The following is a 13,934-nucleotide window of genomic DNA, read 5'->3' on the forward strand; positions in this document are numbered from 1 at the left end:
AACGGTATAAGGCTCGGCTTGTTGCTCGTGGGTTCAAACAACGTCAAGGTCTTGATTATGATGATACCTTCAGTCCTGTGATCAAGCCTACGGCTATTCGTCTGCTCTTGTCTCTTGCGGTTACTCGTGGATGGTCTCTTCGACAACTCGATGTTCAAAATGCTTTTCTGCATGGTGTTCTTGATGAAGAGGTCTATATGCGTCAGCCGCCTGGGTTTGTTGATCCTGCTCGTCCGCAGCATTTGTGTCGCTTGGTAAAGGCTCTTTATGGTCTTAAACAAGCGCCACGTGCTTGGCATGCGCACCTAGCTTCTGCTCTCCGTGCACATGGATTTATTCCTTCGACAGCTGATATGTCCTTGTTCATGCTACAGCGCCCTACGGTCACTATGTACATGTTGGTGTATGTCGATGACATCATATTGATCAGCTCGTCGGCTCTTGCTGCGGATCGTCTTGTTTCTGCTTTGAGTGGTGATTTTGCCATTACAGATCTTGGTCGGCTTCATTATTTTCTTGGCTTGGAGGTCTCTCATTCTGATGCCGGTCTGACTCTCACTCAGCAGAAGTACTCTCTGGATTTGCTTCGTCGTGCTGGTATGCTTCAGTGTAAGCCTGCTACCACTCCCATGACAGCTTCTGATAGACTCTCTGCACTTGATGGTACCCTTCTTCCTTCGGATGGGGCTACAACGTATCGCAGTATTGTTGGCGGCTTACAGTATTTGACGATTACTCGTCCTGATATATCTTATGCGGTGAACAGCGTGTGCCAGTTTCTTCATGCTCCCCGGGATACTCACTGGACTGCTGTGAAGCGCATTCTGCGCTATGTTCGCTTGACTGCTGCTCTGGGCCTGCATCTTCGGTCTGCTCCTTCCGGTGGCTTCTCGGCGTTTTCCGATGCAGATTGGGCTGGTAGCCCAGATGACAGGCGATCCACGGGGGGATATGCAGTGTTCTATGGTCCTAATTTGATCGCCTGGAGTGCTCGTAAACAAGCTACAGTGTCTCGCAGTAGTACTGAAGCGGAATACAAAGCAGTTGCCAATGCCACCGCTGAACTTATCTGGGTTCAGTCCTTGCTTCGAGAGTTGAGAGTCTCTCAGCATCATCCACCTGTTCTTTGGTGTGACAACATCGGTGCTGCGTACCTTTCTTCAAATCCGGTATTTTATGCCCGAACGAAACACATCGAAGTTGACTATCACTTTGTCATAGAACGAGTTTCACAGAAGTTGCTTCAGATCAAGTTCATCCCATCGAAGGATCAACTTGCTAACATCTTCACGAAGCCGTTGCCACTACCTCAGTTTGAGGGATGTCGTCGCAATCTTAATCTTCTGAATTCTTCAGATCACGGTTAAGATTGAGGGAGGGTGTTAGACTTGTAGATTTGTACGTATTGTAATCTCTGTATAATGTATCTGTACCCGATGAGGTACCCTCTTGTTATATATATGTTATCGTGGCCGACCCTCTCAGGTGTCGAAGCCCATAACCCCAAAACCCTTTGTCCATCACTCCTCCAGATGCAATACGAGTAACCAAACGAGTTACAGAGCATGGTCCAAGCCTTGGCTCATCGACACATGCTCCACTGAGCCAGGTCCAGAGTTGGGTGGGAATCGTTGATAGAAATTTGGATTTTCCCTGAGGTACGATAGCGTCTGAACTAAAGCTTCGCTTTGCTTTCATTTACCGAAAATGCCATTGGAGTTTCTAGCCGGGAGGCGCAGTCTCGTACAAGCAACTTCTCTTCCTCTTTCGAAAAGTAGCAAAGCGGTGTCAGGTTGGAAGCCTGCGGGCCAGTCTGTTCTAGCGCCTCATTCTTTACATCCTTGCATTACTCTCTTCCTTTCCTCCTTGCCCTAACTTGAACTGGCTGAAACTAAAATGGCCGGACTTTCTAATGATGGCAGCCAAAACTCGATTAGCAACCAAACACGCCCTAAGTTGCGAGCACTAGCATCGAGTCATGGTCTATATTTGTGATAATACATGCATGCAAGCATTTTTTTAGCTACCTGTACGTTTAAATTCAAATTATTTTGATTTTTTTCAAATGGTATGAATTTTTCTCAGGGTTCACCAAAAATTTCGGTAACCGTTTGGCTTGGTTACCGGAAAATTCAACTAAATTTTCTTTTACAGCAAGAGAACTAAAAAACATTGGTAAGTACTAGCCCGCCTTTTTTGTGAAGTCGCACCGGGAAAAATAGTCGGGCACATGAAATATGTTGCACTTCAAAATTCGTGAGGGTCCAATTACTAACTACCAGTCAAAATTTACATCAAATAGAAAAACTACCATGCACAATCCCATTTGAAAAAGAAATCTACCAGTCTTTTTTTAACACAATACAACCGCAGACCTTACCCCTATGAACATATCCGAGATACTGAGCCGGCATAACATCTTGAAATTAACAAAGTCACCACATATGCCTCGCAGTCAAAAGGGCGTCTCGTTCCATTGGTTTGGAGGAATTTCACAGGAATTCTATAGAATATGATTCTTATAGGAATTTATCCTTTGCAGCCTTTTGGTTCATGAGAATGGGTTCTTATTCCTACATAAGGATTGATTCCTATCCTTCATATTTTAAAGGAAAATAAACATGAACCTCGACTCAATGAAAAAAGTATATGAAATGAATCAAATGACATCTCTTTTGGGGGGTCTCTATATATTTTAACTGAATCCGGTAACGTGCGCAACATACACCCAAGTTCCATTGACTCGAAGCACATGGGACATTCAGTCCAACGCTACTCCTTGAACTTAATCAAAACACATGGAATATTGATGGGCGTAATCAATGCTTAGAACAGTGGTGCACATTTTTTTCGAAATTACTGCACGCGCAAATCTCGAATTCGACATGCATATAGTAGATTAGTAGTATACCGTAAGTACGGTTTCATTCGTTTTGTGCAGGCTGCAGATGCGACGATCAGAGGGTTTAACCTGCGATCCCCAGCCCAGGTGACCATCACGCACGCACACCACCATCTGCGCAAGCAAAAGGGCACTAACAGTAAGGGAGGCAGGAACGCAGGAGCCGGGCAGAGCCATGATGGGTTCTCGGTGTCTTCCTTGCTTGTCATACCTAGGGCAAGCTCGCGCCCGCTACAGTACTTGCACTTGCACCCATCGGGCATCGGTGGGCCACAGGTGGGCAACCGTCCATCAGTCCCCTCCTGATGCAAACCCATCAAGCTAGCTAGCCGCCCTACCGTAGACCGTAGTCCCTTGCATGCATGTATCCCCAAGAGAAAAAAAATTGCAGGAGGGGTCGTGCTGCTCCTGCTAGCTAGCTACTTCAGCACTCCATTTATTGCCACGCCGTGGTTGGCTTCGGGTTCGGCCATTATAAGAGGCAGCAATACGCAAGAATGCGTATACAGCTTTGCTTTGCTAGTGGGTGAAAAAACCATAGGGAGACCTGAGCAGTGCGTAGCAGCAGCAAGGGGAGAGGCTTAGCTAGGCGTCGTCTCCTCCGTTTCGTCGATCCCTGCCTCCGCGCTCCACCCTAACTGGCCGGCCGTCGTTGTGTTGCGACGGGGAGGAACATCAGATCGTCGCCAAGGGCAGTAGTAGTACCACTACCATGGCGTCGCCAAACAGCAGGCAGCAGCAGCAGCACTGGCCGAGCATGTTCCGCTCCAAGCACGGCAGCCAGGTGTGGCAGTCGCAGCCCGACATGACCGGCTCGCCCCCCTCCCTCGTCTCCGGCTCCGCCGCCGCCGCCGGCCACTCCTTCAAGGCCCCCTTCTCCTCAGGTATGCATGCATGCTACTGTTTGCTGCACATGATCACTTGCATGCGCTAGATAGATAGGGTTCTGTCTTGTAGCCTGCCGTTGATCGAGGATCGATCGATCGTCATCGAGACGGGGGTCAAATTGATTAACGGTTGACTATATACGCAGGGCCTGATCAGGAGAGGAACACCGACACGAAGCCGCGGTGGAACCCCCGGCCGGAGCAGATCCGGATCCTGGAGACGCTCTTCAACTCCGGCCTGATCAACCCGACACGCGACGAGATCCCCCGCATCCGCATGCGCCTGCAGGAGTATGGCCCGGTCGGCGACTCCAACGTCTTCTACTGGTTCCAGAACCGCAAGTCCCGCTCCAAGAACAAGCTGCGCAACGCGGCCGCGCGCGCCGCTCCCGTCCGGGCCTGCGCCCCGGCACGCCAGCAGGCCGCCGCGCCGTATACGCCACCTCCCAAGCAGTTCCATCCGCCGAAGCCGCCGCTCTTCTCGCCGGTGGCTCCCACGTCTTCTTCCTCTTCCTCCTCCGACCGGTCGTCCGGATCCAGCAAACCGGTGAAGCCGGCTGCCACGCAGGACATGTCCGCGACGGCGGCCATGGACCTGCTCTCGCCGCTTGCCGCGGCGTGCCACCAGCAGATGCACTACCAGTTCGGCCTGGGCCAGACCCCCGTGTCTACTCCGGCTCAGGCTCCGGCTCCTGCGCCAACGTTGGACGAGTTCGTCGCCACCGACGTCGAGCCGATCTTCCTGCAGTACCCGCAAGGGCACTGCGTGTCTGCGGGGGAGCTCGCCGCCATCCTGGGCGCGCAGTACATGCCGGTGCCTGCCGTGCAGCAGCCACCGGTGGCATCGCCCGCCGGCATGCTCTTGGGGCTCTGCAACGACGCGGCAATAGGTCCCACCAGCACTGGCCAAAGGAGCAGCGCCTCGGCCGCCGGGCTTGGTCAATACTGGTCCATCGGCGTTGATCAGCTCGGCCTCCGCAAGAACAGCGACCCCTTCTTGAACAACCCCGTTGCCAAAGAAGAGGCGTATGAGGACTTCACGAAGACGAAGCTTGGACTGGTACAATACGGCTTAGGCCTCACTGCGGCGCCTGCTACCTCTGCGGCCGCTGTTTTGCCTCCTCCTGCTTCGCCGGATTCCACCGCCGTCACCGTTGCAAGTGCGTCTGCTACTGCCGAGCTGACCAGTTTATTTGCAACCACTGCCACCACCGATGCTATCAGCTACAATAGTAACTTGCAAGGTATGTGATGAAACGTGCTTAATCTTGGTACACCATTTTGATGTTTTGTTCATTCACGCCCTCTCACTATATTATCACATGCATGCGTATGTAAGTGTTCGTGTCTTCACGGACTAGAGGCCACAGGGGGGAGTTTCTCTTATAATTAATATTCTGCCTCCATTTCAGTTCCTTTTGGATGTTAGCTTGCCCATTGCCATTGTTTAGGTATACCCATACACGCACGTCCAATCTTTTTTGTATGCTTCCTCGCATGAGGCAGTGCAAATTGCCTTTAGGGCCCCAATTATAAATCCCAGCGTAAGGGCATATCGTATGGTTTGACGATTGGGCATGTAAATGAGACAAGGTTGAACCATGTAAACTCTCTAGTGCATGCACAATCTTGTCACTCCAAGCTGTACATCATGCAAGCATGACTTTTCGCTAAACAAAAATGGGTGGAATTTGTCAGCTTGTAATAGTCACAGCTTTAGGAAAGACCATAACTCGTGAGCTGTACTCCATGAGCAAGAGAGAGAGAGAGAGAGAGATTTGTGATGGGATGTTACAAATATATGAACTATTTCATGGTGACAAAAACATCATAGCATGACCTGTAGATTCATTAATGCTAGTTGCATGTAAGCATGCACCCATATGCGTGCATTCCATGCATGGATCTATTTCACATGTTGATGAAAAGACTAGACTTGAAGGAATGGAAGCAAACGGTTCCATATAAGATTCCAAAATGAGACTTTAGAAGCAAATATATGAACACATTGCTTAGTTATTGAAAGATGTGGGGAGCAGATTGGTCTTGTCACGCACACATGTGGTAGTAGTAATTCAAGTGGAAAAAAAAAACTCTTTGTAGTACTTGGGGAAGGTGTATAGTTTGATCCGAAGCTGACAGATTAGAGGTTAAAAACAACCAAAAGGAGGGAACCCTTTTGTGGGTGAAACTGAAGGACAGTAACACTGGATTCTATCGTGGTGGCAAGCCACACAACTCATAATAAATGTACATCATTCGTATGGTCTTGTCACGGCAACTTGTCTAGCATCAAGAGGAAAAGGAGGAAGAAGCGGATGCGTGTGAAGAATTTTACCGGGTACGTATAAGGAGGGGGCACGGACGCACGCACGTACGTTGCTGAAAAGACTGAGGTGATGGCGGTCAAATTTTCTCCTGCGCTTGCTTGCTTGCTTAAAGTTCCCTTCACATTATACAGGGGGCGATTTTACCTAGATCGACCGTGCGCATGGCAGTCCAAGACTGTCACACGCTTGCTGGGCGCTTGGGTTTCCTCGTAGTCTTCCGTTTCGCAAGTCACGGGCGACAATAACTCCCCTCTGCGCCGCACTTAATATCACTCCCGGTTTTCATTCTTTTGACCGTGTTGCGTGCATGCAGGACCAGCGGACGATGTTGGGTTCGCGGGCGCAGCGGCAGCGGCAGGGGCAGGGGCCACGGGCGTGTTGGGCAGGGGCGCCGCGGTGGTGTGCTTCGCGGGCACCAGCGCCGCGTGCAGCGTCCCGGCCACGCACCTCGACGTCAAGCTCTACTTCGGGGACGGGGCCGTCCTCTTCCGCTGCAACGGCGACCGCGCCGAGCCGCTCCTCGTCGACGACGCCGGCCTCACCGTCGAGCCGCTCCAGCACGGCGGGGTCTACTACTGTGTGCTCATATAGCATGAACCGCGCGCCTCCCCATCGCACTAATCAAGTGATGCTCCTCTCTATATATATGATCTAGATTCAGTAGTTTTCTAGTAGTACTATGTAGCTTATTCTCTCATGACCGTTGTCCGTCCATCGTATTGGAAAAGGGCTACTAGTATTCCAAAACTTAAGCTATTATCGCATGCTTGTGAGCAGTGATCGTGCCGTTTATTACCAAATTTCTGATCAATTGATTGACGTCGATATACTCCATCATCATGAAAATAATAATCATGAGTATTTACTAGCAGTGGAGGTTCGCCTATGCTACTCCTTCTTTTTCGCAACATGAGCCTCCCACAACTTGTGTTGGTACTGCATGTACGATCAAATCTACTGTTTTGGTTTTAATGTCGCCAATGAACTTCAAGTTAGGCAGCTATAGCAGCCCATCACACATGTATAGGCTGATAGACAACCTTCATGGAGTACAGGAACATGACACAAGAATACTATAGCAAACCAGAACGATGCTATACATGCGTGTACGTATAGTACTAAGTGCTACCGAAATTTGCCAATGATACTCGGGAACCTCCGTTTCCGAAAAACCATTTTCTACAACAAATTTTTTGAAAAAAAATTGTAAACACATATACACATATATACTATGTATTTGCAAAATTTCATAACATTCTACTTTGACAAATGGCGTACAAGAAAAAGACAAATATGTATTGCAAATGGGCTGCTTTTTATTGTTGGGCCAGAAAAAAATTGTACAGCCCACAGATTGCATTTTTCCAAAACAAAATTTCACGGACCCATAGCGAACACATACAAGTTTCCACATAATTTGTTTCACTTTTTGAAACTTCAAAGTATGATTTATTTTCTTCAAAAAAAAAAACAGGTACCAAGGTGCCCGAGCACCATAACTTCGCACTCGAAATGCTAGTCCATACACAACAACCGTTTTTTTTTGTATTAGTGATACTAGTAAAACCTCACGTCAACTCGAGGGTTGTGGTTGGGTTTTTATTTGGCCAAGGGGAGCTCGGGCAGAGGAGGGTCGGTCTCGGGTCAAGGTCGGTTACCGACCAGACCTGCGCTCCGCTGTCATCATCGGGAAGGCCGGGCTTGGCCGTAGTGTGGGTGGTAGTTGGGAGTTGGTGCAGCAGCGGGGGCAACCCGCTACGCATCTGTGGCCCGTTTTCGACGGGCTAGGTGGCTTCTCCGCTTTCGAAGCGGTGACTCGGAATGGTGGGCGTTGTGGTGTCCTAGCGACAAGTGCCGCCGTGTAGATGTTGGCTCATACGTCCATTTTGCATCATTATTTCTTACTACAAATTACTAAATCTTATACATGTTTTAAACATTATCACACGATTCTTATGCATTTTTCCTCTTGATTTGTATGTTGCAATACATGAGGGGAATTGTCATGAAGCTGCAGAAAACGGCCAAAACAAGAACCAGTGGAGAAGTATTTTTTCCGAGGCTAGAAATTTTTTTAGAAATTTTAGTTTCACATGGGAAGAGAGCCGAGGGGCAACCGAGGAGGACCTATGGGCCCCATGAGGTTAAGCCTTGGGCTGCAAGCTAGGGCCGCATTGGGCCCATAGGAACCCCGGCCCTTGGGCTTCAAGCCATCAACTTGGCCCTATTTTACCCTCAAACTTCTGTAAACAATTATCAAGAATTTTTCTGGCCCATCTTCGAGGAAAAAAGGTAGGGTTGGAGATGGAGGATGGTAGATTGAAAGTATATATAGTCCTTGATAAATTGGACGTTGTTTTGCAGGTATATATAGTCCATCAGGCACTAGAAGCCAGCTGGAGGGGGGGGGGGGGTAAGGGTACAGGTCATATGTGACCAGAACCCTAGGGCGCCTAGGCATTGAGTGGCCCCTAGGGTGCTGCCTTAGCCCCTGGTCTTCTCTCGGATTGGAAATTCCCGAAATATTTTTGTATGATTTTTTTCTTAGACTTTTCCTGTGATGTTTTCTTGAAATGCCAAAAAAAATCGAAATCGGCATTGTGCACTGGATTAATATGTTAGTCCAATAAAAGTTGAGAAACTTCTCTGTTGAATTATGTTTTGATTTTTAAATAATATCAAACCTCATCACTAAAATCCAAAAATTCCAATTAACCTAAATAAATATATAGGACTTTGCAAAAATATGTCTATCCCACATGCATTCTCGAAATGCATTTTATTTTTCAAAACCTCAGTTAGGGTGAATACCAATTCACTTAAATAGGTTTAGAGATTTATAAATACCTAACATGGTTTTTAAACTCAAAATATTCAAGGGATCCTATTTGTAGAAGTCCTTTTACCTCCTCTCTTTAATTAAAACAATCCAAAATGATCCTAAATTCAAATGAACTTCAAAAAAATATTTGTCATCCAACATATTTGTGGAAGCCGTTATATTATCACTCTTCAATTTAGACTGAAAATATTTCACAGAGTTCTATAAGAATGAAATCCTTTTAATATTAAATAAATTATCTCCAACCAAGTATTATATATATTGGATATTGTTTGTGAACTCTCATGACATGGTCTGGATTTGTTACATAAGTATTCAGAAGTTTTAAATCCTGCTGAAGATGAAACCAAAGTCTAAGAAAATTCAATCAACAATGCTTATTTATCTATATATTAACGTTGCAAAATCTATACAATTTTGTGATGTTACAGTGGCGGTAAATATCCTTCTTTGACTTGGAGCTCCTCAGGAAGTTGCACGTTCGACTTGAGTTCCTTTTGCGATGTTGGCCTCTCCTGCCACCTGATTTTCTTCTTGTTCAAGTAGTTCAATTATGGGGCTGGCGAGAGCCAGGTGTAGTCATGATCAGTGGCCATTGTTTGGCGGAGCACACCCATCTTCGCATCAAAACACAGACGTGATTTACCCCACATATCGAATGGAGAATCGTTCTCTAGGAAGGAAAGGGAGCAAGAAGTCATGAATGACAAAAGCAAAATAAGGACGTGCGTCGACACTTCGCTAGCACATGCGACTTGGAGGTTACAATTCAGATTGGGAATGGCGCACCATGCGCGAGCACATTTGTAGGGATGATGACCCATAAGTATAGAGGATCAATTGTAACTCTTTTCGATAAATAAGAGTGTCGAACCCAACGAAGAGCGGAAGGAAATGAAAGTGGTTTTCAGTAAGGTAATGTCTGCAAGTGTTGAAATTGTAAATAACAGAGTAGTTTGATAGCAAGATATTTTGTAATGAGCAAGTAATGATAATAGTAACAAAAGTGCAGGAAGGTAGCCCGGTCCTTTTGAGGCAAAGGACAGGCCAAAACAGTCTCTTATAATAAGTAAAGCGTTCTTAAGGGTACACGGGAATTTTATCTAGTCACTTTCATCATGTTGATTCGATTCGTGTTCGCTAATTTGATAATTTGATATGTGGGTGGACCGATGCTTAAGTGTTTTTCTTACTTGAACAAACCTCCTACTTATGATTAACCCCCTCGCAAGCATCCACAACTACGAGAAGTATTAAGGATAAATCCTAACCATAGCATTAAACTTTTGGATCCAATCAGTCCCTTACGGAATAAACGCATAAACTAGGGTTTAAGCTTCTGTTACTCTCGCAACCCATCATCTAATAACTACTCCGCGATGCATTCCCTTAGTCCCAAATATGCTGAAGTGTCATGTAGTCGACGTTCACATGACACCACTAAGGGAATCACAACACACATACTATCAAAATATTGAACACATATCAAGTTCACATAATTACTTGAAACATGATTTCTCCCGTGACCTCAAGAACAAAAGTAACTACTCATTTGTGATAAAACATGCTCAAGATCAGAGGGGTATTAGATAGCATAATGGATATGAACATATAATCTTCCACCAAATAAACCATATAGTAATCAACTGCAAGATGTAATCAACACTACTAGTCACCCACAAGCACCAATCTATAGTTCTGGTACAAAGATTGAACACAAGAGATGAACTAGGGTTTGAGAGGAGATGGTATTGTTGAAGACGTTGATGGAGATTTCCCTCCCCAAGGTGGGAGAGTTGTTGGTGATGATGATGACGATGATTTCCCCCTCCGGGAGGGAAGTTCCCCCGGCAGAATCGCTCCGCCGGAGGGCAAAAGTGCTCCTGCCCATGTTCCGCCTCGAGACGGCGGCGTTTCGTCCCGAAAGTCCTCTCCTTATTTTTCTAGGTTGAAATGACTTATATACCAGAAGATGGGCACCAGAGGTGGGCCGAAGAGAGCACAACCCATCAGGGCGCGCCTGGGCTCACTGGCGCGCCCAGGTGGGTTGTGCCCACCTGGTGGGGCCCCTTTGGTACTTATTGGCTCCAATATTCCTCATATATTTCATAAAAAATCTCCATAAAGTTTCAGTTTGTTTGGAGTTGTGCAGAATAGGTGGCCTGACGTAGCTTTTCCAGGTCCAGATTTCCAGCTGCCGGAATTCTTCCTCTTTGTGTGTACCTTGCATATTATGAGAGAAAAGACATTAGAATTACTCCAAAAAGCATTATTATGCATAAAAACATCATAAATAACAGTAAGAAAACATGATGCAAAATGGACGTATCAAGGTACTGCCCAAGGAGGGGCGGAAAGCAAGCGAATCAGTGCCAATGAGTGTGGCTAGCATGTTTAGACAATAGAGGTCGAAAGGGAAGAGGAATGTGGTGTGGAGGGTGATGCCAACTATCAAGGAGGGACGAAGCAATCGCCATCAGGAGGATCTAGGGTAGAGCAAGGGCAACGACTAGGAGCGTGGAGTGACATTTTGAGTGTTATAGTTATGTTCACCAGGTTTAGTTGGAGTAGTGGGTTTCCCTATTAGGATAAGTCTCCCATGAGAAACATTTCAAAACGTCCTCGTTGTCCAAGTTATATGGGATATTCAGTATATAGAACAAAACCAGAATTTCTACCCGAAGATCGAATATTGGCAATATTGACAAAAGAGACACCAAACTCAAAATCTGAAAATTAGATTAGCCGACAATCAATCAATTTGGGTAGGTTTGGGTTTGAGGTTCGGCCCGAACGATCCCACCCGTATCGATAACAACCATATGCCTGAGGTGGAGTTTGAGAAAAATTTAAGAGGGGCATGACTTGAAGTGGAACAAATTAGTAGGGAAGAAGGGTTGATCTGCAGTTTAAACACTAGTTAGCCTAAAATCTAGCATGCTCTTCAATGAATGCAAAAATTAGGGGGGGGGGGGGGTGAAAGGCATGGCCCTTGGTGGTCTACACTAAGCTTCGTCACTAGCCATACACACATCCAACGAGACCCGCCTACAAGCTCACTGATGGAAATATGCCCCGGAGGCAATAATAAAATGGTTATTATTATATTTCTTTAATCATGATAAAAGTTTATTGTTCATGCTAGAATTTTATTGACCGGAAACTTAAATACATGTGTGGATACATAAACAAATACCGTGTCCCTAGTGAGCCTCTACTAGACTAGCTCGTTGATCAAAGATGGTTAAGGTTTCCTAACCATAGACATGAGTTTTCATTTGATAACCGGATCACATCATTAGGAGAATGATGTGACGGACAAGACCCATCCGTTAGCTTAGCATATTGATCATTCAGTTTATTGCCATTGCTTTCTTCATGTCAAATACATATTCCTTCGACTATGAGATTATGCAACTCCCTGATACCGGAGGAATATCTTGTGTGCTATAAAATGTCACAACATAACTGGGTGATCATAAAGATGCTCTACAGGTATCTCTAAAGGTGTTTGTTGAGTTGGCATAGATCGAGATTAGTGTCGGCATTCTGGGAACGGGGGTCCCCAGACTTGCCTGCCTGCGGCGTGGCTCAAGTGGGGGCCCAGCGTGGCCCATCTTCATCAGCTCAAGCTCAAGACCCTCGCGAGGGGCCAAGCCTCGCGGGGCGGACGACAGAAAGCTTCCTCAGAGGCAGCCTCATCAGGCAGGCTCGCGAGGAGGCGGAGAGATCAAGGCAGGGGTACCTCGCGAGGAGCCCGTGACGCAAGCCATGACGATCGAGACCAGGCGGGCACCAGCCTGCGCAGTGTCCTTGTTTCCCCTTTGGTGTAAAGGGGGCAAGCGCAGGCCAAGGCATCGGGCAAAGGTTGCCATTCCGGTGCAACGAGACCAAGACCAGCAGAGCAGTAGGACGGAGGTCATCGTGGAGCCCAAGACGGCGTCATCACCAGTGCTTTTGGCAGCCGAAGACCACTTTTGGTCAGGATAACTTGTACTATATGTTCCCCTTCAAAATGGCCAATTGTTGGCGCCCTTCCCGCTCATTATTTGGGGAGAGGCTCAGGGCCTCTATAAGTAGAACTAGCCACACATAGTAGAGACATCCAGAAATCTGGTAGAGCCCTAGCAGAGAGAGAGAGAGAGGTGACTGAACTCATCCTAGAAGTTCATCGCACCAGTTCAAGAACACCTCTCACGAGGCTGTTCTTCCCTTGTACTGCTCGTCATCAGCCCCTGAGGCAATCCACCACACCACACACTGGAGTAGGGTATTACACCACAATGGTGGCCCGAACCAGTATAAACCTTGTGTCCCTTGTGTTGTTCGTTGTTCCCAGCTTAGATCATGCAAGGAGATCGGACGTAGATCGGTAGGGGAGAGATCTCCGCGCGCACCCCAGTGTTCGAACCTCAAGGGTCTGCCGGAACCCGAAATCCGACAATTAGGATTTGTAACTTCGAGTATCGGAGAGGTATCTTTGGGCCCTCTCGGTAATACACATCATAAGAGGCCTTGCAAGCAAAGTGACTAATGAGTTAATTGCAGGATGATGTCTTACGGAACGAGTAAAGAGACTTGCCGGTAACGAGATTGAACTAGGTATGAAGATACCGACGATCGAATCTCGGACAAGTAACATACCGATGGACAAAGGGAATTATGTATGTTCTCATAACAGTTTGACCGATAAAGATCTTTGTAGAATATGTAGGAGCCAATATGGGCATCCAGGTTCCGCTATTGGTTATTGACCGGAGAGGTGTCTCGATCATGTCTATATAGTTCTTGAACCCGTAGGGTCCGCACGCTTAACGTTCGTTGCACTACTAGGAAAAAGGCTATAGCTAATATGTACATTAATGGCGCACCATCTATGTGGTGCGCCACTGCTATATAGCAGCGGCACACCAGATACAGGTACGCCATTATTGACATATTACTAATGGCGCACCTCGTGTGTGGTGCGCCAT

The 13,934-nt window shown here is 46.9% G+C and overlaps 1 protein-coding gene across 1 annotated transcript; it reads left to right on the forward strand.

Moving 5' to 3' along the window:
• Positions 1-3,400: 3,400 nt before the first annotated feature.
• LOC125548488 (WUSCHEL-related homeobox 7-like) lies at positions 3,401-7,001 on the forward strand. The gene is made up of 3 exons (XM_048712070.1): positions 3,401-3,786; positions 3,936-5,033; positions 6,433-7,001. Exons 1-3 carry the CDS (start codon positions 3,615-3,617, stop codon positions 6,708-6,710), a joined length of 1,548 nt encoding a protein of 515 aa, XP_048568027.1. The 5' UTR covers positions 3,401-3,614; the 3' UTR covers positions 6,711-7,001.
• The last annotated feature ends 6,933 nt before the right edge of the window (positions 7,002-13,934 follow it).

The sequence above is a fragment of the Triticum urartu genome, chromosome 3, assembly GCF_003073215.2.
Source record: "Triticum urartu cultivar G1812 chromosome 3, Tu2.1, whole genome shotgun sequence".
NCBI lineage: Eukaryota > Viridiplantae > Streptophyta > Magnoliopsida > Poales > Poaceae > Triticum > Triticum urartu.